Source organism: Neopsephotus bourkii, unplaced genomic scaffold (genome assembly GCF_033783945.1).
Source record: "Neopsephotus bourkii isolate Nb327-2 ecotype Australia unplaced genomic scaffold, CSIRO-AGI_Nbou_v1 NB_230, whole genome shotgun sequence".
In the NCBI taxonomy this organism is placed as follows: Eukaryota; Metazoa; Chordata; class Aves; order Psittaciformes; family Psittacidae; genus Neopsephotus; species Neopsephotus bourkii.
In genome coordinates this window covers 1,446,863-1,471,879 of record NW_026900740.1, presented here as the reverse complement: position 1 = coordinate 1,471,879, position 25,017 = coordinate 1,446,863, and the positions used below count along the sequence as shown (strand labels likewise).

Genomic DNA, 25,017 nt, shown 5'->3' with positions numbered 1-25,017 from the left:
ACTTAATTTGTAGTTGCCCATTATCAGCAACTTCTTTTAGGTGAGGCTTTTGGCATTTTACGCTCGGCATTCTTGCTGTCTGTAAAAGCAGCCTAAACCTTTCCTTCTGTTCATAAAGGCGTCTAGTCTAAATTTGAAGTCCATCCATTATAACTTCAGCACCTTGTAATCCCTCAGAGATATGTGCAATTACTCTCTGAAATATCCAAGGAGCAAAACTAATACCAAGCATCATCTGCTTAAATTTACAACATCCAAATAGCGCAGTAAAAGCCACTAGCTTAGGGCTTAGCTCATCTGAGCGCACTTGCCAAAACACATATCCTGCATCTAATACTGCTTTTGCTGCTGAGGATTTAGCTGCCACCTCAGGAATCTTCATTGGACAGCATTCCTGGTTTAAGGTTTTATTTAAATAACAGGAGTGGATGCACGTGTCCTTTGTTTGGCATTTGGGTTTCAATCACTGAACTCACCCAGTCTACGCATTCCCTGCCTTCTCCTGTTGTGTTTCTTCAGGTGCTTCAACATGAGTGTGTCTCCCATCCTTCATCCTAGGAGCAGTTCAGCCTTGATTTGTGTCAAAAAGCTTGGGATGAGGATATGGGCACTTCCCGTGCACCTGAAGCAAGCCTCTTGCATAACATGGCTCTCCTTCTCCTTTCCATTCCTTAGAGTTCAACAGCTGCTTTCGTCCAAGCCTATTGACTTCATCCCTATAAATCCAGTATGATTTTTCCATAAGGATTAGTGTCAGATTCTCCCTGCAGACATCTTAGGCCTTGGAATACAGCTGAGAGCTCTACTAATAGCTGGCTGGCGAGCCTGAGGCTTTTACAGCAATGGCTTTAAAAAACACACTTCGTGGCTAGGCAAGGTTTTAGCCCTGATGCAACCCATCTGCCTTCATGACTCGGAAAGCCAGGACCTAGCAGGGGTCCTGATAGTGTACTAGGATGTGCATATCTGCATATGAAATACGCATTATGTGGGCTTTCTTGCCCTGGAAGGTCATGGAAAGGCTGGGAGAGGAATTACCTAGATTGAACACCAGGGCTTCACAGCTTGGTGGAGCAGGATCAGGCAAGAAAAAGGAAATGTAGAGTGAAGAAATGATGAAATCTTGAAAGGTAAAACTGCCCTGTGGGAAGCATGAGTTTTGTGCCCACTGCTTTCCAGCTCTCCCTGGGCATATGTGACAGCGCAGGTTTTACACATCACAGCACTGACAGACTGAGACACTGCCCCCCAAACCATGGGGAGCTGGGCTGAAATCCATGGGCTGGGGGGGACACACCAAAAACATTCCTTCTGGAGGGGAAAGGGGCATTAGGCACCAGGTAAATGGATAAGGAAGTGAAGAGGAAGGAAACTCCAGGTACATCAGCGTGACAGTTTGAGCATTTTATTATGATATATAAATTTTGTCTTCTTAAATTATTCTCTATGAGTTGAACAGAAAGGGATTATTGTGGAGAGGGGAATATACAAAAATAAAAGGATATTGTGAACTACTGCACCACCACATATACAACAGTAAAGTACTTTACAAGCACTTAGAGAATCAGACTTACAAAAATAAAAATATGACACATCCTTATGCAATTCCACCAGTTATATGTTCTCTTCTTCCTTCTCTAACCTTCAGACACCTTTCAACCCCATCTTCAGGTCACGATTCACATAGCAGGATACTTTGCTCATTTTGATGGCCATCACAGTATCTGAAAAAGAATCAGTGCCTCCCAAGGCTTATAAAATACAATGATTATAGAGATGTTCAGAACAGATCCATCTGTGAGTGATGGGGTGATCCTCAGGAAGCAGGGTTTAGAAATATTAACATCCCACATCAAGATACATCATGTCCTATAAAGGGGTCCCCATCTCCACAGGGGCACAGCTGTGTGCATGTGTCCTTGATACGCACAGTCCCCTGCAAGCCTGGGGGACACCGTTACTCAGAGTGGGACTGAATGGCTGTGACATAGGATGGCTCTGATTTTGTTTTGGCTCTAAAGAAGACAAGGATGCCCTTTCCTACAGGAAAAAAGGCAGGCTAAAAGTACAATGGCCAAATATCCAACACACTGTTCACACACGGAACCATTCACCTCCAGATCAGATTCATGCAGCCTTTACTCTTCAGTTTGCTCTACAAAGTCTTTTGCTCTTTCACCTTCTAGTGACCTTTCCTGTTTTTTTAAGACTCACTCAACATAAATAGTAAACAGCATTCACTTCTCTGACCAGCAGCTCACTCAAACACTGCTATCAACACCCAAACCTCATTTCATCATGCCCAGAAAGTATGCACCTAGGGTGCGAATCTGTCTGTATTTCACATTGAGAGAAGTAGAGCTGGCTTAGGAACAACAACAAAGGAAAACAAAAAAGACAAGAGAAGCAGGGAACTGTTTGGTCAAAGTTGTGCTCTGCGGATTGTGCAACGTATTCCACAGATTCAGAGTTCAGTATTCAGTTGGGGTTCAATCTTTATGACCCCAAATGCAATGACCGCAATGCGGGCAGACAGCCCCAAGCATGCTTGGGTGCATTCAAGGGCAAAACAATCACAGGAATGAAAGGGATGAAGGGCAAACCCCACACCTTTGAGACAGTGATTTTCCATATTGCAAATAAACAACTTTCTTCCCCTAGAAAACAGATGCCAAAAGGGAAAGTTTCTGATCTCAAAAATAACTATTGATGGGAAATAATTCCCAGAAGCAGAGTCTGCCTTTACCCATCAGGTTTACAGGACTGTGAGCAGCACCAGGATCCTGGGAGAAATCCTGTAGCCACAGTCCCAGCTGCTGAAGGGAACTCACCTTTCTAAGCAGCACTGCCATGGTCTAAAGTAATCACTTGCACCTTTCAGAAAACAGACATGAACAAAGATACGTTGCTGAGATTAATAACACTCCATTTAGAAGAAAAACACCTCTTTGGTGGGACTGATCGCTCCTTTTAGATGTACAAACATACTACAGGTAAGGCACTTCTTGGCTGCTTGGAGTGATTCTTAATTGCCAACACACATAAACTTCAGTTTCTGGCATTTAAGCAAAAAGTGTCATCACCTTTCCCACTCATGAGCAAGATGAACTTTGGCTCTTCCACAACTGCCTAACCCAGCCACAGGGATAGGAGCAATAGGGAGGGTGGGCAGGAGGGTGGGCAGCAGGGTGGGATCTGCGCCCCAGGCAAGGGTAAAGATGTGACCCTCTGTGGTTTTCCTGTCCTCAGGAAAAACAAATTCCCTTTCCAATGCCAGCTTTCACTGGGAAGAAAAGCAGCTTGCGATGGGCCCATGGGAGACACCATGTAAGAAGGTATTTTTCAAATACTTCTACAGATCTCAGGCACTTGGCAATGTCACAGTTTGGATGTGGTCCAGGGTGGGAGCCCACCATGGCCTGTCCATGGCTACACAGCTCAAAGTGTGTTCAGCAGCCTAGAAACCCAAGCGGCTCTATTTATTCCTGACATGGCAATAGCAGAGAAGCTGCTTAAGCTCAAAGGAGCAGGAGCATGTTAGGTCATTTCTAGTCTATTTGCAGAGAAAACAAAGCACAAAGCTTCAAAGAGGTCTGGCTTGGACATGTGGGGAACCTGCAGTGCCAAGGATGCAGCTCTCCACTGCACCCTCCCAGGGGTCACATCCACCGGTGAGACCCCTGCCCCTGCATGGTGACAGACCAGGCAGTGGCTCAGGTCTCTCTCCACTGACCCTGTATTTGCACAGTGGTTTTGGGACTTCCTTTGAATTCTTTTTTTCTATTGCAGCCAATGTCTAGGAAGCAAAACTCAGAGTGGTCAAAGCGGGCAGAGCCTGCAGCTGGCCATGATAAAAGAGATTTTCTGGGGAAAACCTGTCCTCCTCAAAGGTCAGTTTGATCAAAAACTGCAGCTTTGTGCTTGGAGCAGGGGAATAATTCAACTGTTAACAGAAGAAAAGCCTGATGTATGGTCAGAACAGGGAGTCTCTGGCATCCCTTCAGCTTTGAGGTTCAGCTTTGAGGTCAGCCTGTCTCCATACTTACTCAGTGGAGGTGCCTGCAATCTAATCTGTCAACATGCAGGGATCTCCTGGGTATGAGTATTGGTCCCGCTTTTGAAGCTGGATTACGCTGTTGCTCAGCTTGGAAATCTAACCCTTTTGCTACACTCTCAAGCTGCAAGGAAAGAGCCCTCCAGAGCCCCCACAATGTACCCAGAGAGGCAGATGAGTATTTCCACTGGTCACAAGGTTCACTCACCAGCACCTGGTGAAACAGGATAGACCTCTATATAGATAGATGAGCTAACAAGTGCATCCCCACGTGCACTGCACTGGGATCACACTGACCCTAGCTTCCACAGCCCTGCTGCCTAAACTAACTCCACAGCACTCAGGTTTGCTGGTGCTCAGGGGACAAGACTTGCTTCAGGCACAATAATCCCTTTGGAGGCAGATGTTGCTTTTCCAAGCTTTGACACTGACAGTCAATGACAGCAAAGAACTGAGCGATAACAAATGTATTGTTTCTGTGTTGCTGAAGAGAATTCAACAGTAGGTGGAAGCCTTGGAAATCCTTTGAGGGATTTCTCCCTAACAATTCCTAACTCCCAAATAGAGGCAGAGTTCATCACTGCCAGAGCACATATCTTTCAGTACCAACAATGCTTCAGCAGTCAGGACTTAAGTTTGTATATAAAGACCTTGCATTTACCTCTGGTGGAAAACTTGTGCTCCACATTAAACAAGAGAACTCTGTTTCATAAAGGTCACAGTTCTGGTCCCATTTACCAAATGCCTTTTGAAACTGATGGAAAAACTATTTAAAAGTGATGGAAGTCACTGTTTAATTTTTATTATTTTAGGTTTTTCAGCTCTATTTTTTTTAAATCTCTGTGGGTTTCTGCGTCAACTGTTCTGGGCAATCAGCTACGTCTTGTTGACATTGCTAATAGGGTTTCTGACTTGGCTGTTCAGTTGTGTTCTGAAATAACTCAATCAGACTCACAGCAAGTCAGGAACAAAATGGAAAGTTTAGAAGAGGGAAAGCTGGAAATTAATTTCCGGAGCTGTGTGGTTATTTTCTAAGTCTGGGCTCTTCTGAGCAGCAAGCAAAACTTCTTGGTAAGGTTTTTGGAGACAACTCCATGCTATTTTCAAAGGCTATATATATATATGTGTGTGTGGGAATCCAGGCTCTTGCAGGCTTTCAGCAAGCTACCAAAGTGAAGAGATAGCAGATGTGATTCATGAGTGGGGGAATGGTTTACCTTAGGATGGCTGCAGTGATTCCTGCTCTCTCAGGTGTTCCCTGCTCCTTTTGCAGAGACAGCTCAGCTGTTTGTGAAGAACCTGTTGATTGCTACAACCTATTAAAGGAAAACCGGGATGGATTTGGGCTTTTCAGCCCTTCAAGCTCTACACTGAGGAAGTTTGGCTGCTCCTGCACAGTCAGTGAAGCTGTGTACACCGCGCAGGTATGCAAACTACAACCTTGCTCATGAGTTGACTTTGCACTGGCTTCTTTGAAGCTAGATAGCATCTTTCTGTACTACACTCCTCTCTGCAATAAGCCATACCCTGAAACTCAAGAGGGTTGCAAGTATGTAAAGATCCCTGTAAGTTGTGTTCAAGACAACAAACAGCATGGCACGCTTGGGCTGACAGTAGTTTTGATACAGGGTATTTGGCTCCTGAATCAATTGGGCACTTTTAGGAAAAAACCCTTCAGCTATTCAGTTTCCTCCATCTCCCCTGCACACTCTTGGCTGGGTTCACAGAAGAGGTGGCTGTGCATTGATATAAGCCTTTCTCCTACCTCTGGTTGTGCTGTGCCTTGCTATGGTATATAAACATCTAACTGCTAGCAACAGCATCATGTGCCTGTTTCCTTCCTCTTTCTCTTCGTGACAGTCCCCACTCCTCCCGTTAAGTCAGACCTGTGGTTACTGCAGTGGCATAATATTGCAGCTATCTCCGAGATGAGCTGTGGAGCAAGCTATGATGTACTGATAGAAAGAACCATTTCCTCTGCATCTAAACTCTAAGAGACATGGCTTGGTTTACGCTGGGCAGATAGGACGCTGACACTGCAGTTGGTCTTCCCTTTGCAGAGACCAAAACAGCTCCAAAGGTTACAGTGAGTCTCACCTATGTGCTAGACAAGAACTCACAAGGCAGCACTTTGCTACGGGTAACAGGGTCCTTTGTCATCTTGATTTCATCTAAACACAAGTCAAAAATAGATATGCTTGGAAAAAAAACAACAAAAATAAAATCCAGATCATGAACGTCAGGAACGTCGCAAAATACAAGCCAGCCTCTCACTGATCAAAACCATCCCATGCCCTGCAAGCCTCCTCCCAGCCAGTTCAGCCTCACCCGAGACGCGACGACGTGTTCTCCAGCCATTCGTATTCAGTTGCCATCAGTGAAGACCCAGCCAGAGACCCAGCAAAGGCCACAGCCTCCTTGAGGTCGCACGGTTGCCAGCGGCAGGGCGGATCAGAGGGTCTCGCTGTAGATGACGCACGGGCTGGTTTCCTCACAGAGTTCCAGCTGCACGCTGGAAGCAAACCAACGCTTGGCACAACCCAAGCTGTAGTTGAGGGTGGTCCGGTAAATGTTCTTGGCACGCTTTGGGAAGATGATGGTCGTGCTCTGAAACCTCAGTGGCTTCTGGCGGGGCTCAAAGATCAGCTGGGACTTGTAGTTCCGCCAGGTACAGTTGGGAGCAGCAATGATTGTCTCGCTGTAGGTGGTGACGGTGGGGATGGGGCCGTAGAAAATGTCATCCCGATAATGCTTCTCGGAGTCGTACTTCACCTCGGAATTGCACCTACAGAGGACAGCGAGGTATGAGGAACTCAGCCCAGGCAGCAAGACAGGCAGGACTCTTCTTTAACCCTTTGGAGCTGGCAGTGTTTATGACCTCTTACTGCACAGACACTGGGGCTCACCCTACAACCCAAAGCAGAGGTGCAAGAGGACTCCTTCCTGCTGGTGAACCTTAGTGGAATACCACCATACCATGATCCATCACAGCGTTTCTGCAGTGCCTATGTACAGAAGACCAAGCCTGCCTAGTCATGTCAGGGCAGAAAAGACCTTGCTGCACAGGTTCCAAGCAACCTCCTTTTTCCTCTGGTTTCCTCCATGGGCCCCACTGGGGCCTCAACTCAGCCTTGTGAGCAATACTGGAAGCCAACACCCTGTTAGCAAAGCACACCAAGAGGTGGTGAAACCCCTCAGCTGGGGTAGGTCAGAGGCTGAGGATTGGACAGTAACCCATGGAGTGTGCAGGAAAAGCTCAAAACCCCAGCAAAATGCCTGATCCAGCCTTTTCCTGACAGTTTTTAACAAGCACAGCCATGCAGCATCAACTCAAAATGCTGAGGATCCCTGCAAAACAAAGGTCTCCTGACCATTGACTCATGGTAGGTCTCACCACACTTCCTACTGCTAGTGCTACGCTTGGGGGGTTTCACTGCCCCACTGACCAGGCTGAATAGATGCTGCTGGTAGACTGTGGCCATGGGATGTCACACTGGGGTCTGGGAAACCTACTTCTCAACACAGCATGACTGCTGCTGCTTTCACAGCCTGTTGTCCATGCAAGATCTGGCTTGGCAGGAAAATAATGCCCTAAATAAGGTTTTCATAGACAGCAGAAGCATGGTGTAGTGGACACTTGCTGAGCTGTCACAGTTGTGTGTTTGTCTATTTTTCTTTATACTGCCTTGCCATCAGAGCACAAAGACACCCAAGCTAGCTAAAATCAGAGGGCTGCGAGATGGGGGTGAGGTTGCTTGTTGGAGCCTACAGAAAGCTGAAGCAATGGTCAAACAGCAGGAAAAGCAAAGAGATGCTGTGGATATGGCTGTCCATTGGTCTCGAAGTGGTCATGTTAACAGCTATCAGATGCAGACAATGGGACGTCTGCAGGCATCCGGAAGGGATGTATGGATACCAGGCCACATAAAGGTCTTTTCCTAGAATCCATGGCCTTCCACTTGTTTTCCCTTGCTCCCCAAATGCTCCTCTGGCAAGCAGCAGCCAAGGAATGTGCAGCTCCATGTAAGAAAGATTAAAAGCTGGGTGTGTGCTTGTCATTACCTCCAGCCGGAGGGGGGTGACTGATTGTGCACCACATGTAACCTGAGCTGCTGGTAATGTGTTTTGCACAGCGAGGGTGTAAGCAAGTCATTCAGCACACACAGAACAAGACTCCGATGTAATCACCATAAAAACATGCCCGCTGGCAGTTCCTCAGCAAGCAGAGATTTACTGGGGTACATTTCCAGAGAGACGTTTGCATAGGTTGCAGGGGGTGGGAACTGGGTTTACACCATCCCTGCCCCAAGCTGTGTGGAACTGCTCCATGCTGTTTGCAGAGTACATTCCACACCAGCATAGAGGAATAGAGACCAACGTTCATACACTGGCCTCAGCACCAGTCTCACAGGAGCTCAGAACGTCTCCATTAGTGGCTTAAGGGACCATCCCATGAGGAGGAGCTCATTCTACCTCTGTTGGCTGATATAAGGTTGGTTTCTCTGTAGCTAGGGCTAACAAAACCAGGTGATGTAAGTATGTGCCTCCTACTGAGGATGTAAGTCAGCAGGGAACAGGATGAAGACAATCAGGTTATTCAGTCGAGGCTATCAAGTCTACAGATGGTAATGGTTTTCAATCAGCCTTGGATTTGAACTAGCCCTGGAAGGAAAGCCCTCTCTTAAAACCTCCCTCCATTTCCTGCCTCCTCCCCTCTGCCTCTGTCAGTGCCTTTAATTCAGGCATTACTCTCACCCCTGTTCCCCCCTTCCCATCAAAATAACTGTGACTCCCATTTGTAAACATACTTTATTTTTCTGCAGAAGGAAAAGCACCAGGAAAAAGACAGAAATCCCACGTACCCACCCAATCCCATCTGTACCTGATTTCCTGCAAGGGCTCAGGGGTCACCTCAATGCTTTCTCCGAAAAACACAGGGTACATTCGAGGCCTCATCTCTGGCATGGATGGGTTCAGGAGCAAGTAAGGCATCTGCAGGGAAGAAAACCACAGCAAAGTGTTGGGACACAACAGATGAGGCTGGCACGGTTCATAATGTGCTGTGGATGGCAGCTGAGCAGCCAGCACTGAACTCCGTCTTTTGAGAGTCTTGTGGAAGTCACTGCAGGTGATTGCTTCTTTGGCAATGAGACGTGACATTGGCAGCATCAGGACCAACTTTGTTCCATACAAGCTAAGTTTGCCTTGCTTGCACTCCCAGCATCATTCAGCTCCCCTCGCAGTCCCTGTCCTTTCAGTGTTGTAGCAGGGCCCTAGGTTAGGACGTCTTCATCACACTCTTCCCCACCCTTAAAGGAAGTCAACTTGCCAAAAAACAGCCCTAAGGCAGTGAACAGGACCATTATCCTCCATCCTCACACAAAATATTTGCATTTAAGATGTCTTGACTTTCTGATCTACCTGCAGCTGTATCCATTTACACTCTTCCAGCTCCCAGGGCTGATGTGACACAGCAAGCTGCTCAGCACCCCCCAGTGCCACCCTCTCCACCTCCCTCTGCTCAGCACATCACCCAGGTAAGTGATTCTGCCCAGTTCTCTGGCACTCCATGCTGCAGTATCTGTTTGTTGAAATTAAGCCCTTCCTTCTTCCTATCTGTTCATTTCTCATAGAAACTGCAATTGTTTGGGGGTTTGCTTTAGCCCTGATGTTGCCTTCACTGTTAAGAGTCTTGCAAAGACTCAAAGTGCAGCAGCATGGAGAAGTGCTCAAAGTCTGATTTAACACATAGAGCCTAAGTCTGCTGACTTAAAGGATGTAGGTTTACTTAAGTGAGGTGTGTATATATACTTATATATATATATATATATATATTCTGAAAATGATATATCCCTTGATGAATTCTCCATTTCAAAAGTGGCTGTCATGCTCCAAGAGACATTCTAGTTACCTATGCACAACTGTGGGGTGAGACACTGGGCACCTTGTAATCTCTGCAATGCAGGAAATGAGTAGCAAGCCAGGGGGGTTTAATGAATGGAGCTGCTCCTACTCCTGACACCAAAAATTGGATTTTTAAGACTAATTACACCCTGAAGTTACTTACTCTGACACACTGTCACAGTCCAGCCTAGGCTACTCTGCCCACCACAAAAATGAGTAATCCCACTTAACATCTTAAACATCTTTCCCACATATAGGGATCCTGTGTCTGGTGTCTGGACTAAGCCCAGCAGCTAATTAAGCCTAATCCTGCCCTCGTGGAAAAATGTCACTGCAAGTTTTGGTCCCTGCCAGCACTTTTCTGTTGGAAGCAATTTATGACATACAGGGACACAGAATCTCTTTAAAGCAGATGGCTGGAAGCCTCTGTGCAGGGTTGAAAGGTCTTTACATGGCTCAAAAGCTCATGGTTTTTCCATTTTATACCAGCAGTACTTCATCAGTGTAAGTCAGTAAGATCACCTCAGGACTCACTTATGGCTGAGGATACTGCTCTTGTATTTGCTTCCTCTTCACATCCCACTCCTTTCCACCTTCCCCAGCATCTTGTGGTTGGGTAGTACAGTAAGGAACATGGGAGCTGGTTCCTACCAGCAGTGCTCTATAAGAGGTACTGCAGCTTGTACCCTGCTCTGAGAACACACAGGTCCCCAGATGCTTGCCAGGTTGTCCCTCAAATTGGTGCTAACTGGCAAAGCTCTGTTGAGTGCCCAACAGCATCAGCTCCTGCTAGCTGAGGTCTGTTTTTCTCTAGTGGCTTGGGCTTTCTGCCTCAGGCTAAGGCAAAAAATGTCACTGCTCCATCTGAATTTGCCAAGCCCTTTAGTTCTGTGTCCCAAAGCCACAAAGCTGTTTACTCTTCATACTGAAATATCTCTGTATTTTACTGCTGTGTTCAACTGTAAAGTAAAATGGCCAACCCCTCTTTTTGATTGAATAGTTCTATTCTGTTGTTAAAAAAGGACAGTATTTGCATAGGTTGGGGGGGGAAGGGGAAGATATGTTCACCCTCACTACCAAACACTGTCCAAAAGGCAAAGTTCACTCCCAGATTGCTTTCAACACTCTTGACAGGGGAGGCCAAGGGCAGCCTTTTTGGTCGTAAATAAAGCTCTTTGCTTCTGCAATGTGAATTGTTTGCAACAGCCAAGCCTTAGTTCACAAGGGTGCAGACCTCCAGCTTTTAACAGCCTGCACATGGCCAGAGCTCTTTCTAAAGACATCTTGTATGTGAGGAGAGATTCATTTGTGTGCAGGAGTCAAATACCATGTGCACATGCACTCATGGGCTCTGGGATCAGCAGACAAGCTGGCCTTCTGGGGGTTCACCTGCAAAGAGATGTGGATTGCTTTCAGTGGTAAAGGAAGAAAGGCTGGGGATACATGTCCCTCTTTCAGGAATTTGCACAGGGCAGAAAGGTGGATCTTGTCCTGTAACATGAAGAGCAGACCTAACAGTATGAATACCTCTTACTGGAAGATACTTGAATGAACTATTTTTACCATGAACCATGACTCTCATGCTGATTTAAAGTGCTTTGGGCTTTTATATTGCACCCTGAAGACAATACTGCTGACCAGGGTACAGGTTTGCAACAGGCTCTGAAGGGAAAGCTGCCACTGTTGAACTACCACTGCCTCTTCCAGCACCACCCAGATGCTTTCCAGAGGGCACCCACCCAAGTCCATGCCCAGCTCCACCCTCCTTATGTGATCCTAAGAACGTGCACCTGGAGGGCTCTGCACATCCTGCTCTCTTCATGCACTCTGGGGAGCCTCTGCAACCCTCTCCTGGGCTGGGGAGGGACAACAGTTCTCTTTAGAGTGTAACCAGCAAAGCTGGTGTTTTGCTGTTCCCTGTAACAGGCAAAATAAGTCACAGCCACCAAAGACATTTTCACACTCTGGTACCCATCACCAACACAGTGGAGAGGCAGAACAGAATTGGGAAGGCTTTCCAGTCCCAGTTTCTACACAACAGATGTTTTCAAGCCATGCTGCCAAAACTGACTGCAAACTTAAATAACCTGAAAAGGGTTGGGAGGCACTGCTCTGAGCCATAGGCATCCCAGTGTTGTCTGACTGTGTGTTTAGCCTATGGGAGTATCTGTCTTCCTTACTCCTCCTGGCCAGGGACAAGTGAAGATTGGGTAAAATGGAACCCCTGTGAATTAAGCTGCTTTTCAGATCCAGACCAACTTGCCAGAATGCCAAATAACAAACCCAGGTGGATGGTAACCATGAGCTTCTTTGCTGGAGAACACAAGAGAAATCCAGATCTCTCAGCGGTTCTGCAGAGGGTATCTGTACAGTGCAGTTTCAAAGAAGTTATTTCAGTGCTTCTAGGCAAACAAACCTTCACGCTTCTTGCTAACAGAGGCTGACACTAAGCATGTTCTAAACATCCCTAGAGACGAGGATGCAGGAGGCAAGGTCCTTCCTGTGGCTTAGCATCTGGCCCTCAGTGTTTATACAGAAACAGGCTTCAGAGCCCCTGTGCGCTGAGGGTGCTGCTCAGGCAAAGCATGGGTACAGAGGCAAAGGCATCTGTTGAAATCCTAAGTCCCACAGCAGGGAACAGGAAACAAGAGCATGTCTCAGAACAATACCAGTGCACATGGAGAAACAGACGCTCTGTCATGCATGGCTGAAATCAATCGTGAGTCAAAAAGTTGCCACTGAATGTGCTGAGAGCAGAATTAAGTCATCTCCAGGTTAGTTCTGCATGGAATGGTGATGAGACTACTTCCATTGTGGGTTTACTTTTCTCTGGGCAGGGAAGGGTGATAAAAAGCATTTCATAATGCATTTTACGTGCTGTAAACAAGCATCAACTTCAGACCTTCAGGCTTAGCTTGATTAATGTAGAGAGGTGGAACAATTGAGGACACTGGCAAGCCAAAGAAGCAACCTTTATCATATGTCAGAGACTGTTGCGGATTCACACTTCTCTACCATGAGAAGCACCGTGAGCTGCTGCAGGTCAGAAACCTTTAAGTCACCTGGAAGTCTGAAAGTGGAAGATGTAAATAACTTATGAAGCAGTCTAAAAATAGATATCACCTGTAAAACCCTGCAATCTGCTCACCAAACAAGCAACTGAATTGCTTGCATGGAGTGAAAGGGTCACTGAACAGTAAGCACAGGTTTATATAGAGGCAACCAAAAGGCATTTTGTTTCACCTCCACTGATGTTCTGAAATGTCTGCTCCTGCATCTCACCTGGAGTAATCAAGGAAAAGGGGATATGAGCTTTCCAAAACCTTTGTCTTTTGGGCTGAAATGTTATATGCATACCACGTGTCAAAAGGTGGCTTTTTGGCAAGAGTCTGAGCTGCTGTTTCTGTATCTGTTTTAAGGTAAAAAAAAAACAAAACAACAATATTCTGCCTGTCAAAAAAAAAGGTACTGACTCAATCCTTTTAACTTCTGCACAGGAATGGTTGAAGAACAACAACCTTGCACTGCTGAGCTCCCTTGGGAAGATGAGGATCCTCGGCTCATTTCTAGCTATCACTCGGCAATCTCCAGACACTGCACAAATAAGGTGAGTTTCTTTATTGCCCTGCACCACAGACAGGCTGGCTGGCAGCAGAGGTTGTTGTACCCTACTGGGGGTCACTGATGGTGAGGAGAAACTCCCATGTCTTTAGACAGGGTAACCACAAGGGATCCACAGTCGGTGTCTGTCTATCTCACAGGGCTGCTGTGCTGGAAGGCTACAGCTGGGACCTGATTAATCTGTCCCTGGTAAATGGAGATGTGCTGCGACTTAGGAGATGCAGCTCTGCAAAAGCCACCATAACACTGTTGTCTTCATGCAGGGAGGAGCCTGGTAGTCCAGGAAGGCTGAGGAGATGAAAGGGAAGACACTGGGAAGATCAAAAAGTGAGTCCCATGCATACATGTTATGGCATCAAAACAGAGCCAAAGTGAAAACTGAGTGGCAGAAATGCTACAGTTTTTATGTCCTTTCTGGTAGATAATTTGTTCCAACCAGCAAAGAGTTACTGTATTATTAAAAAGTTGAAGTGCTTTCTTGTTTGGCTGCATTTTTCCCTCTGTCTTAACTCTGATGCCTTTCAGGCATGTAACAGCCTGGGCAGCTAAACTCTGTTTTATTCAAGTAGTCCATAGATAAACACAGATAAAATCGTTTGCTGCACAGAAATTCAATCTACAGCTAACCAAAAGCACTTCCTTTATGGTGGTGTGGGAGGCCCTTGCTTTAGGACAGACACACATCCATGAGAGCCATCTCAGTGACTGGTTCCTAGGTGGATTTAGATCAGAGTTCTGAGGAAAAGCAAAAATAATATAATGCTATTTGACCCCTCATAATTGTGTAGTCAGTGGGGTTTATAAAGGTATTTTTCACTGGGGGGTAACTTAAAAGAATGGAAGCACAGTTATCAAATAGGAAACAAAGGTGAGGAAGAAAGTGCCATGAAACTGACCTGAAATAAGCTGGCTGTTCTTCAGCTTCAAATTTCAAGCAGTAAAGCAACAAAAGGGAAAGAAAATTAACGTGATTTGAAATAAGCCCCCAAGAAACCTTTCCCCAGTGAGCACAATGGACCAGAACTGACTGACTCCTTTCGCTATGGTCATTATGGGCAAGGCACTAAGATGTGCCATTAGCTCTGGAGGGACTGTAAGGGGAAGTGGTATTCCAAGTGTCAGGGCTGTAGACAGGATACAGCTTCCCAAATTCCCAGCTCCTAACTTAGCTAGGGCATAAGCAAATCTCTCACCACGTTTTCCCACTATGGTAACATGTCAGGTCTATGAAAATGTCACTTTACTCAGCTGTTATTTACGGCTGTAGTGAAAGATCTGGCTGAGTTATTTGACACACATCCACATTCTCCGCTCTAGCCGATAAGCAATATTTGTTTAACAGATGATTTATTTTCCCAATATCTTCACGTACTGCACATGACAAGTAATTTATACTAAAGCCGGATGAGATTATATTTGGAGGTGATAACAGTAAAAGCAGACCTGAGGTAGAAAGCAGGGCTTTATTGTTTCAAAGACTTGCATCCTTCCTGCCTATCTCCCTCTTCTATTTCAAGTGGGAAATGAGTGCTGCTTTGCTTATTGTCCTCAGTGCTATACAGGGATACAATGGAAATTAAGGAGCTAGAAGACACCACCCTGGGTATAGCCAAGTTTTTCACGGTAGCTGTTGAGACCCCTATGACTGTTTCCCAGAAGGGACATCTGTCACTGTTTGCAGATTAGGTGAGGTACAGAGTCATTTCCCCTCCTTTGCATTGAATCAAGGAGGAAAAGGAGCAGGTATGCATTTGGAACTGGACAGGGGACAGCCAGGTGGGGTTTGCCTTTGCTAGACAGTGGATGAAGGCGTGAAACTGAAACCACCACCAACCCCTGCTGCGAGAATCCCTGCAGGATCCCGCCCCACAGGAGTGGTTCTGAAGCAGGTCAGGATGCCAGGCTGCAGCCAGATGGGTGCCTCACTCCCTGCCCAAGCCTTGGGCTTTCCCCAGAGCTGCTGGGACCCACGTGTGCTTAGAGAGGCATGTGCCCTGCTCCGTGTGCCGGCTGCAGGCTGGCTCATGTTGGGGGTGCTGAGCCTTTCTCACATGTGCTTTCCTTGCAGGTCTTGGCAGGCTGGAAGTTATATATTGCCTGGGAACCCTTTGATGGCCATGCTCCCCAACTAATCCCCACAAAATGGTCCCACTTCCTGGAGAACTTTCCATGTAGGATGAGGTGCTGGCTTTGTGGCCCAAGGGCTCTTCAAAATGACAGGATTGTCAGGAAGAGGTGTTTTGAGTTTGGCTTTTTTTCTTTAATGTCAGCCATAAATCCAACAGGTTTGGCACACACACTGACCTGAACCCCGTTGTTGGGACCATGCCTATGAAGGCTGTGCCAAGTGGCAAGGCACTTGAGATGAAGCTGTAATCTCCTCCCACCATGCAAGACTGATTCTGGGACCATACCGCTGTCCATCATAGCTCCTGAATGTAAGTAGAAATGGGCATTCATCTGACAGCTGACCCACTGCGATACAGTCCTGCAGAAGTCAGTGCTCAATGAGGCAGGCTGCAAGGACAAATAATTCTTTTAAATAAAAAGGAACTCACTGCAGTGGCAGAACTTGTTGCAATGGTGACAGTGTTGGGGCAAGAAGTCTGCTGCTTCAAGAAGGCATGAATGATGGTTCTGTAGATGAATGTGATCCTGATCTCCCCTGATACCCATTAGGAGTCATGCTACTGAATGCAAAGCACTTATTTCAGCAGTTCTAGCCTAAAACTATATCCCAGGGCAACAACTGGGAAAATGCTAAACAGATTTGGCTACTTTGATGTAATTTCATTCCCTAACCTTCCAGCAACAACTTTTTTCTGTGTCCTTCTAATATTATTAGAAATGTATTTAATTGTATTTATGTTCCTTTTGGCCCAGCATTGCATTCAATGCCCAGAGAATTCAGTAACCCAAATCTTAAGAATCAATTTAATCATATTTCAGATTTAAAAAGCAGAACTAGGTAAAAGTCACTTTCTATTTTCATTGGGGTATTTGTGCTTAAGCACAAAACAACTGACAAATTCCCTACGTAGACTTTATTTGAAGAAATAAAAGCCAATTTCTCCTGCACTGCAAGTAAAATACAAGGGGGGGGAAAAAAGTCCCTAAATGGTGTTGAACTTGTGGTATTTATGACTCTGACCCTAAATTGCCTTTCATATTTTCTTGGATCCCAAAGCTGTAGCCAAATTGGCTGGTTAAATGTGAATAAATGGTACATTGTCTTTGAAACAAAGTTGTGCTTATTAAAGAAGAGAGAGTTTACTTTTTCGGAGTCACAGTTCATAACACAAAGCAGAGAGAGCACCCATTTTACAGACAGGAAAGCCTTCGATAAGGGCACACAATCTCATTTTAGTCTGTACAAGAAGAGATGTCCTAGAGCAGGAAAATTCTTTGGCATTATTTGTGAAGTTGGACAAAATAGCTGACTGCGAAAGAACACAACTGGGTTCAGACTGGTGGTTCCGATAGGTCTGCAGTGAGGAATAGCATGAAATACTTCCCACAGATCTGGAATGTTGTTTTCTTCACCTGACAGCAGTTTATTGTAACTGTACGTACTAGAACTTTGGCTGTGACTGAGCTTATGCATGGTTTTATAGTATTATAGCACAAAGAGTACAGGCTGCATTCCTGGCTCTGTCACGTTTATAAGCAAAACAAACACTAATATAAGAGGCAATTAAAAAAGGCATGGCTTGGTGTGCAAATAGCTGCAATTATTGATTTGCCAATTCTGCATGCTCTGATGAACAGCAGAGTAGTGGAGTTAAACAGAAGCGCATTCATGGATTGCATAATTGCTCATAGATCTGCAAGTCCTTGTTAAATGGCAAGATTAAAGCTAATTAGACTGAAATTTGGAATATGAAGCAAGCAAAGCTCGCTATGTTTGTCCTGCTTTCTTAATAACAACTGCAAGTACAGTATTTGCAGGGTGGAAATGAGAAATGAAATTCTGTACAGTCAAATAGAGTGAAAGCTCCTAGTTAGTTCATTATTACATTGTACCACAGTCAGAGGTAAACAGCACAGTCCTGCACCACTGTTACCAGCATGGTTATTACATTCCTGTTGCAATGTGATACAAAATCTACAGCAGGAGTTCCTCTGAAATGTGTAAAATGTTCATTTATGATCAAGTTAAACTGGAAAACTTAATTTTGCCTTATGCAGACTTAGTTTCCCACAGGAGTCAAGCACTAAAACTCTCAGCCCTAACAGCCCAAGAGCTGAAATTGGTTTTTCTCATGCTCTTTCATCTTTGATATCTAAGGGCTTTCTTGAGAGGAGTGGTGGCCAACTGTCCCATCACTGGAATGGAGGCAGTCATATCCCCATTACAGAACTCTGCAGACACCTCCACCCCAGCTGTTTTCTGGTCCAGTCAGTCTTCATTCATCTGCCTCCTACATTTTATTTTACAAACACATAGCAACAGCCTGATCCTGCCAAACCAGAGGCGTGTGGGCAACTCTTTGTACGTAAACAGTCCCATCAAGACGGCACACTCCCAGGCATCCTCAGGTAAGGCTCAGTATCAGGTTGAGATCTGATTTGCATAATTAACACCTCACACCCTATACACCATAATTTGGTGAGAGGGAGTCGCTGCTCATGGGGAAGGTTTTGGCACGCCCGGGAGTAAAAGGCAGTTTTCAATAACATGCTAAAACAGCCTTAGAACTTGGACAAGTAAATGAGGGTGTGAGAAGCCGTTGAAAAATGTGTCTACTGGGAAGAAGTTTGAATTGTCACTAATCCATACATAGATAAAATTTTCCCATGGAAAGATTTATGCTGTAGTTTTTATTCCATATAGAAGTCCATTGACTGTGCTGGATACAACTGCAAATGCCTTTTATATGTTAAAAATTGAAAGATCCTCGGGGAAGAACTTTCATCATCTTTCAAAAACCTCCAACACCATTGCTTATGCTCCGAAGTTTGAGTTTTAAAAACAGTTTTTATAGCTAAGGGATAAACAAGATGAAGCAGAATAAAAGTCACAGTAAATCTACCCAAATCCTATTCCACAGTCAACTGTTTCACTGGCACTGACTCAGGATAACTGAAATCTGCAGTGCTCCTGCCAGCTGTCTGAGCTTACAGACCACTAACCCTGCTCTGCTTGGCCATGCATCGCACAAACCTTTCATGCAGATGCATGCCACAAAACCCCACTGCAGTAAAGGGCACAGGCACGCAGCCTTCCCCAGACCACATCTCCATACCAACTTCCCGGACAGACATCCATCCCCTGCCCCAAGTTAACAGGCAATTTTGTCTTTTCTTTCAGGAAGAACTCCAGTAAACGTGGCTCCACGCTCCTGACAAAACAAATGTGGGATGCCAATGCATAAGGACATCTGGGAGCCTGTCTCAGTCCAGATGGATGCAGCTCCAACCTGTATCTGCCAGGCAGGACAATGTCACTGAGAAGGAAGTACACTTTCTGTTCTTAAGATAGGCAGGGGAGCCTTTTCAGACCTGGGTTTCACTCTCATACCTTTGTTAAGTTTACCCAGCCAAACTACCAACGCTTATGTCAGCCTGGGCACACCAGCAGTGATGCCAACGCCAGACTGCAGCCACGATGGGGCACAAGCAGCCCAGCAAGCCCTCGTCTATGGGTGCAGGTGAACAGGCACTGAGGGGGGGACACAGCCGGGGCCCCCTGTCAGCGGGCACAGGCTCTTTCCCCACTGCCCCTACCCCAGGGCTTTCCAGCCCGTCTCCCACCCAGGGCCCGAGTGCCCAGGGTTTGGTTCTTACCACTTTGCCGTCCTTGGCCTCCCGCCGGTGCCCCGGGGCCGGGGGGTCCGCACCGCCGCTGCCCCCAGCTCGGCCCTCACCGGGCGACAGGGAGTAGAAAGGGGGACTGGGACTGGGGGGCAGCCCCGAGTCCGGGCTGTCCAGCAAGCCTTCCCGGCTCTTCTCCTTCAGGCTCTCGTCCATCCCTTGCAGCTGTAGGTGACCTACCATGTCTGGGGGGCAGCGAGGGGGCTGCAGCGGGAGAAAATCCTCCCGCGCCGCCCGCCGCGGAGGGAGGGAAGGGGAAAGGCGCCCGGCGGGCCCCCCCTGAGCCCCGATCGCCGCCACCAGCTTTCCGGAGCCCGGGGTGCGGGAAGCAGCGCCAGCATCGGCCGGACCGGGCTACCCCGGCAGCCTTCTCCGTACCCGGCCCCCGGGCAATGGAAGCAAGGCCCGATCCCACCGGGCGGGGGGACGCGGCTGGGTGCGTGCTGCGGAGCCCGGGGCGGCCCCGCCGGCAGGGAGCGCTGGGCGCGGCGGGGGACGGGACCGGGCGAGCCCCTCTTGTCCACACGCTGCTGCCGCCGTCCGCCCGCCCGCCGCCTCCCGGCGGCCCATTTATCCGGAGAGGGTGGGAGGGGAGCCGGGGAGCGCCCTCCCCTTCCCCCGGCCCCCCAGCTCTGCCCCGGCCGCGCGTTGTCAGGCACTTCCCAGGCGGGGAGCGCGTTTAGCACCGCCCGCCCTCCCGCTCGCTCGCTTCACCCCCAGGCACCCCCCTGAGGAGACCCGAGGCAACCCCCGGCCACTGCGGTACCCCCGGCCCTCGGGAGAGGGGCCTTGCCATCACCTCGCCATCGCAGGGCTGCCGGTTTGCTCTGCTGAACTCCTCTCTTCTGTCCAGGTTCATCTTTGCTTCTTTTCCTTCATTTCTGTGTAATTTTTCTCTCAGTTCTGTGTGATTTTTTCCTCAGTTTTAATCTTTTGCCCTCTTTCACCCCCAAAGCAGCTTTTCCACTCAGTGCCAAGGTGTGAACGCATGAAGGAAGAGTTCTCAAGAGCCATCATCCCTCTTTCCTTTGAGGTGGCCAAGGGTGGCATCACCAAGGCAGTGGGTCACCACGGCAGCGCTGGCTACTGAGATGTGCAAGCCCGCCATAACCCCTGTGGTGGCCATACCGTCATGGCGGCCATATCGTCACGGCGGCTCTTCCACCTCACGCTCAGTACAGCCCCAAAAGCCATCTTTGCCTCCACAGGTGCCGGTCCACAACCACTAAGGTTGTGTTTGAGATCACCATAAACACAATGGGATGGCGTCCCAAGTACCAGCACAGCCGCTAGCCAGGAGGAACAAGGTATGCCAGAGGCATTGCTAGCGCTGAGGGGAATAGAGAGTCCGTATCATCCCTCAGGGTTTGGAGAGGCAAGCAGCGGTTAAACAGGTCAGGCTTGCTGAAGACAGTGTGGATGTTTATTGCACAATAACTGGCTGATGTTAACATTACCTTGTCCACAGCCTTGTTATGTTTTTCTCATCATGTTTTCTCTCTACATAGAGTCTAGACGGTGAGAAATCTGGGGCAGGCCCACTCATGCAGCTTAGCCTCGTGGAGCTTTGTTCACAGCCGCCTCCTCATGAGCTGTTTGCCCAGCACCTAGCAGAATGGGACCGTGGCTTAGTGCTGTGAACCCAACAAACATAGAATCGTAGAATCATAGAATGGTTTGGGCTGGAAGGGACCTTGAAGATCATCTGGTTCCAACCCCCCAGCCATCAGCAGGGGTATCTATCAGCAAGTTAGATTGGAGCCTGTGAAACATGATGTTTGTTGTGGCAGCTGATGAAAATGTGAGGGGTCTGGTACTGCACCTCGTGATGAAGGCTTTCATACCTGAGCCCTGAAGATGGCACAGGGTCCTTGGAGGTAGGGTTGATTGTGAAACGGCCTGCACTCCATCCTCCTGAGGGAGCAGGTCACCCTCTATGGTGGAAGGTGAACTCGACAGCTCATAAAGCTGCGTTTGTTTAGACGTATTCTTGCTCAAGTCAAAAGGAAAGGCCAAAGATGCCCAACCCCACCCTTGATGAAACGAGGGGCCCTCCTCAGAGTGACTGAAGCGATCTGTGTGCACTGAGCTGTGCAGAGGAATGTCACTGATTTATAAATGTCAAACAGGCACCGAGCAGCCCACACACGAACCTCAGTGAATTCTTACCTCTGACCCGCTCAGCGGCTCCAGAAGCCACACAGGCTGATTTAGAGCCCCTCACTGTAAGGGCTCTAATGTCTCACACAGGCTACAGCTGATCTGAAAATGTCAAAGGGGACCAAAGGTCAAAATTTCCATAAATTAGGCCCCTGCTTGCTACCTATCACGTAATAGGATTCTCTGGCCAGTTAGCACTGTGAACTCAGGCATTCAGCACAGCAGTTCCCCTCCAGCCCCGTTCCCCTGCCCCTCTCCTGAACTGGCAAGACTGTACGTGCAAAGGGAAGGAGTGTTTTCAGAGCTGCTTTCCTCCAAGAAGAAAACAGGAGCAGGACAAAGAGACAGTGGACAGGGGTAAGTGCACATCCTTTACTCCTAGAGAGGTGTATTTTAGCTTGGGGAGCAGGTGAGGGGAGACTTTTTTGTCTGTTTCTTGTTTTAAGGTCTACAATCCAGTTTTTCCAGGAGCTAAATGATGTATTTTTAAAGGTAAATTTCAGTACAATACATGTGTTCAGTACAGAAGTGGGTGTTCATGGTTTAGGGTTTGCTGAGCATTAAGAAACTGAAACACTAAGCACTGCTGAGCATCTCCAAGCATTTGCAGAGATATTGACTTCACTTAAAACTGGCAGAACTGCTGCTGCTGGGTTCTGCAGGGCATGTGTGGTAGTACTGTTATTACTGTTGTTGTTCTGCAGGGCCTGTGTGTGCACATATTATAGTGATGTTGTAGTTCTGCAGGGCATGTGTGTGCACATATTATGGTGGTGGTGATACTGTTGCTCCTGTTTATGTTTAAAGTTGCTAGTGGATTGCACATGCAAGATGGAGCTCTCCTGTGAAAAGCACAGAGTGGGCAGGTGATGAGAAATGCTGTCCTGATAGCTGTGATGAACTTGGCTTGCTCTTTGGTCACAAATCCTCCTGAAGACACAGTATTCAGCTCTTGGCCAGTGAAAATTTGCCTGAATGAAAACTCAGTGAAGGGTACAGTATGCAGACACAGGTTTATATATGGGGTAGTAGAATTAAACAGGACATAACTATTGCACCGTGCCCTATTGAAGGAGAAAAACAAGTGAAGGATTTTCAGTTGGGGCCTTGTTCTACTGAAACCCTCCTTAGATCACCAATTCTTCATTTGCTGGGAGGAATCACTAGGGACTGGTACATTCCTGTGTCTTGGCTTGGGAATAGGGAAACTGGGTCCTTGTGTGTGTGGTGGGACAAGGAGGAAGGAAAAGTCTGGAGGGAAGTTTTCTGAAGCAGCTGAGTATAGGCAAACAGGTGCAAACACAGTGCTACAAGGGCAGCAGTGTGATCTAAACTTCCCCTGTTTAAGTTTTAACCCATTACCCCTTGTCCTATCACTACAGTCCCTGTTCACTCTCAGGCAGAAGTGTAATTCTGACAACATCGATTAAAGAAGGCTTTATGGAGAACACATTTCTTGAAGCTACTCTAACCTTTCTTATATTAGTATATTTTGTTATAAAATCCAGTCCTCAGGCCCAGTCTTGATGTGGACAAAGAAATATATGTGAAGAAAGCCCTGTGCTTTGCTGGGAGCTGCAGGGGCTTGGTGCTGCTCAGGACCAGAGACCTCCCATGTGCCAGGCTGGTGGCATTGACAGCTCTTCTCAGGTAATGAGCAGAGCATCAGGGATGCAGTGCAATCTGCATCCTGGCTCACTGAGCTCCATTCAATTGTGTCTGAGGTTTCCAGGTGAGGCTTCACAAACCAAAATGTGCGCAGGTGTTTGTAGTCTTCAGAGAGCCCTCAGTTAAGGGCTGTGACTTTGTGCACATGCTTGGATGTTTGTTCCTCTTTGCTACTGGCCACCTGGCACTCACATCTGGCACTCCTCTTATTGACAGTATTGCTGGGATCCCCTTGCAGCGTCTCAGCAACCTCAACCTTCTCTTTGCCCTCCTTCCCTGTGTCCAGGTTCTGTCTGGGCTCCTGTATCCAGCATGACTGTGTTACAGCATCCAACAGGCTGAATATCCCACTAGTAAGATGCATTGTGAACAGCAGAAGAGAAAGAGGGACTCTGTGGGCAGTAGGTGCAGGAACCCAGACAGCCTTCTTGGTGTGCACAGCCCTGCTTCTGGATAAAAGCTGGTATCCCTCCTTGAATCCACTGGGATTCAAGACTCTCCATGCTTTGATGAGTCCTCTGCCTTCTGTTTTCCTAGCTATTCTCTTAGCTAGATTTGAATACTTTAGGGATCTGCCGTCCCACAGACATGGCAGAATGTCAGCATCACGTGCTAAGTTTCCTTTCACTGCTGCCAGGCTTGAAAGATAAATACAGTGAGGGAAGAAAGAGACAGGATACAAACACCTACATCAGGACTTTTTCTGAAGCAGGCTGGGTGGCAAAATGGGAAGAATGCTAGGAATGTCCATTCTGGTTCACTGTCAAACCTGATCCTGCAGAACACCCACAGCGTAACTTGTCCCAGTAAGAATGGCTTGGGCCACAGTTGGATGTAACTATGCTCTTTAGCTCCCTCCAAAGAGGTGCAGCCTTTCCTCTCTGCAGTGTTCCTTACAATAATGTTGAAAGGTACCAAAGCAGCAGCATCACTGGGGGGAATGTGACCACAGAGTAGGACCTAGGTACATAAGGCCCAGATCACCCTTGCCTGGCAGCTCACAGAGTTGTTCACCTCAGTCCAAAATGATCCAAAACATGAAGGTGGCATACCACTGCTCACTGAACAAGTGCCAATGATGGATAAAGAGAGGAAACACATCCAGAATGCTGGAAATGGATTGCCAATCCAGACAGGCCAATAATAATTCGTTTTGCAGGGCAGAATGACAGAGTTCAAATCAAAGGAACCTTTCTGCCTGAAAAACAGAGGTCATTTTTTTAGAGATAAAATCACCTTCCGAGAGATCTACTCATTTATTTAGGAAGCCCCCATCAGAAATCTTTTCAACCTGGACTGTGAGTCTTGGCTGTCTAGTCCAGTGAAGGCCACAGCCCAAAAGGGAACGAACTAACAGAGGTGGTTGCTCCTGAGAGCTTCTCCTAAGAGGTACCTGGTCTCATTGAGTATCTTCAGGTATGGCTTTGCCAAGTGACTACAAGGGATTGTAGCTTGTTCCTGTCTCCTGTTAGCACTGTGTCAGTCCTGCACTGGGGGAGCAACCGGAATACTATGCATCTCCCTCAAGTTATGGCTGCATCTGCCCTGGCCCTCTTGCACTCCAGATAAACAGTCTCTTCTAGCAATGACTTGGAACAAGCTGTCTAGCAGGAAATGGTGATGAAATCTACAAACTGTCCTTTCTGGGATCAGGAGTGCCTGTTCTTCACCATAAATCAAGGAAGGAAATTTCCTTTAAACATCCTAGGCATGATGTAAGTGCATTGCCCAGGCAAGACACTAGACTTTGCAGCCGAAGTAAAGGGGAACATGCATAAGGTTATACGAAGATGTTG

General features: G+C 47.2%; 1 protein-coding gene across 1 annotated transcript; it reads right to left on the bottom strand.

The window, feature by feature from the left end:
- Nucleotides 1–4,018: 4,018 nt before the first annotated feature.
- Nucleotides 4,019–19,878, bottom strand: RFLNA (refilin A). The gene is made up of 3 exons (XM_061344668.1): nt 19,367–19,878; nt 8,937–9,046; nt 4,019–6,839 (listed from the first exon to the last, which is right to left on the bottom strand). Exons 1-3 carry the CDS (start codon nt 19,574–19,576, stop codon nt 6,506–6,508), a joined length of 654 nt encoding a protein of 217 aa, XP_061200652.1. The 5' UTR covers nt 19,577–19,878; the 3' UTR covers nt 4,019–6,505.
- Between the last annotated feature and the right edge of the window lie 5,139 nt (nt 19,879–25,017).

Excerpts from the sequence above, each read along its gene's own strand:
- RFLNA (XM_061344668.1), bottom strand. The coding sequence starts at position 19,576 with ATGGTAGGTCACCTACAGCTGCAAGGGATGGACGAGAGCCTGAAGGAG. Across the intron at positions 9,047-19,366 it reads AGGCCAAGGACGGCAAAGTG|ATGCCTTACTTGCTCCTGAA; the intron begins GTAAGAACCAAA and ends TCTTCCCTGCAG. Across the intron at positions 6,840-8,936 it reads GAGCCCTTGCAGGAAATCAG|GTGCAATTCCGAGGTGAAGT; the intron begins GTACAGATGGGA and ends TGTCCTCTGTAG.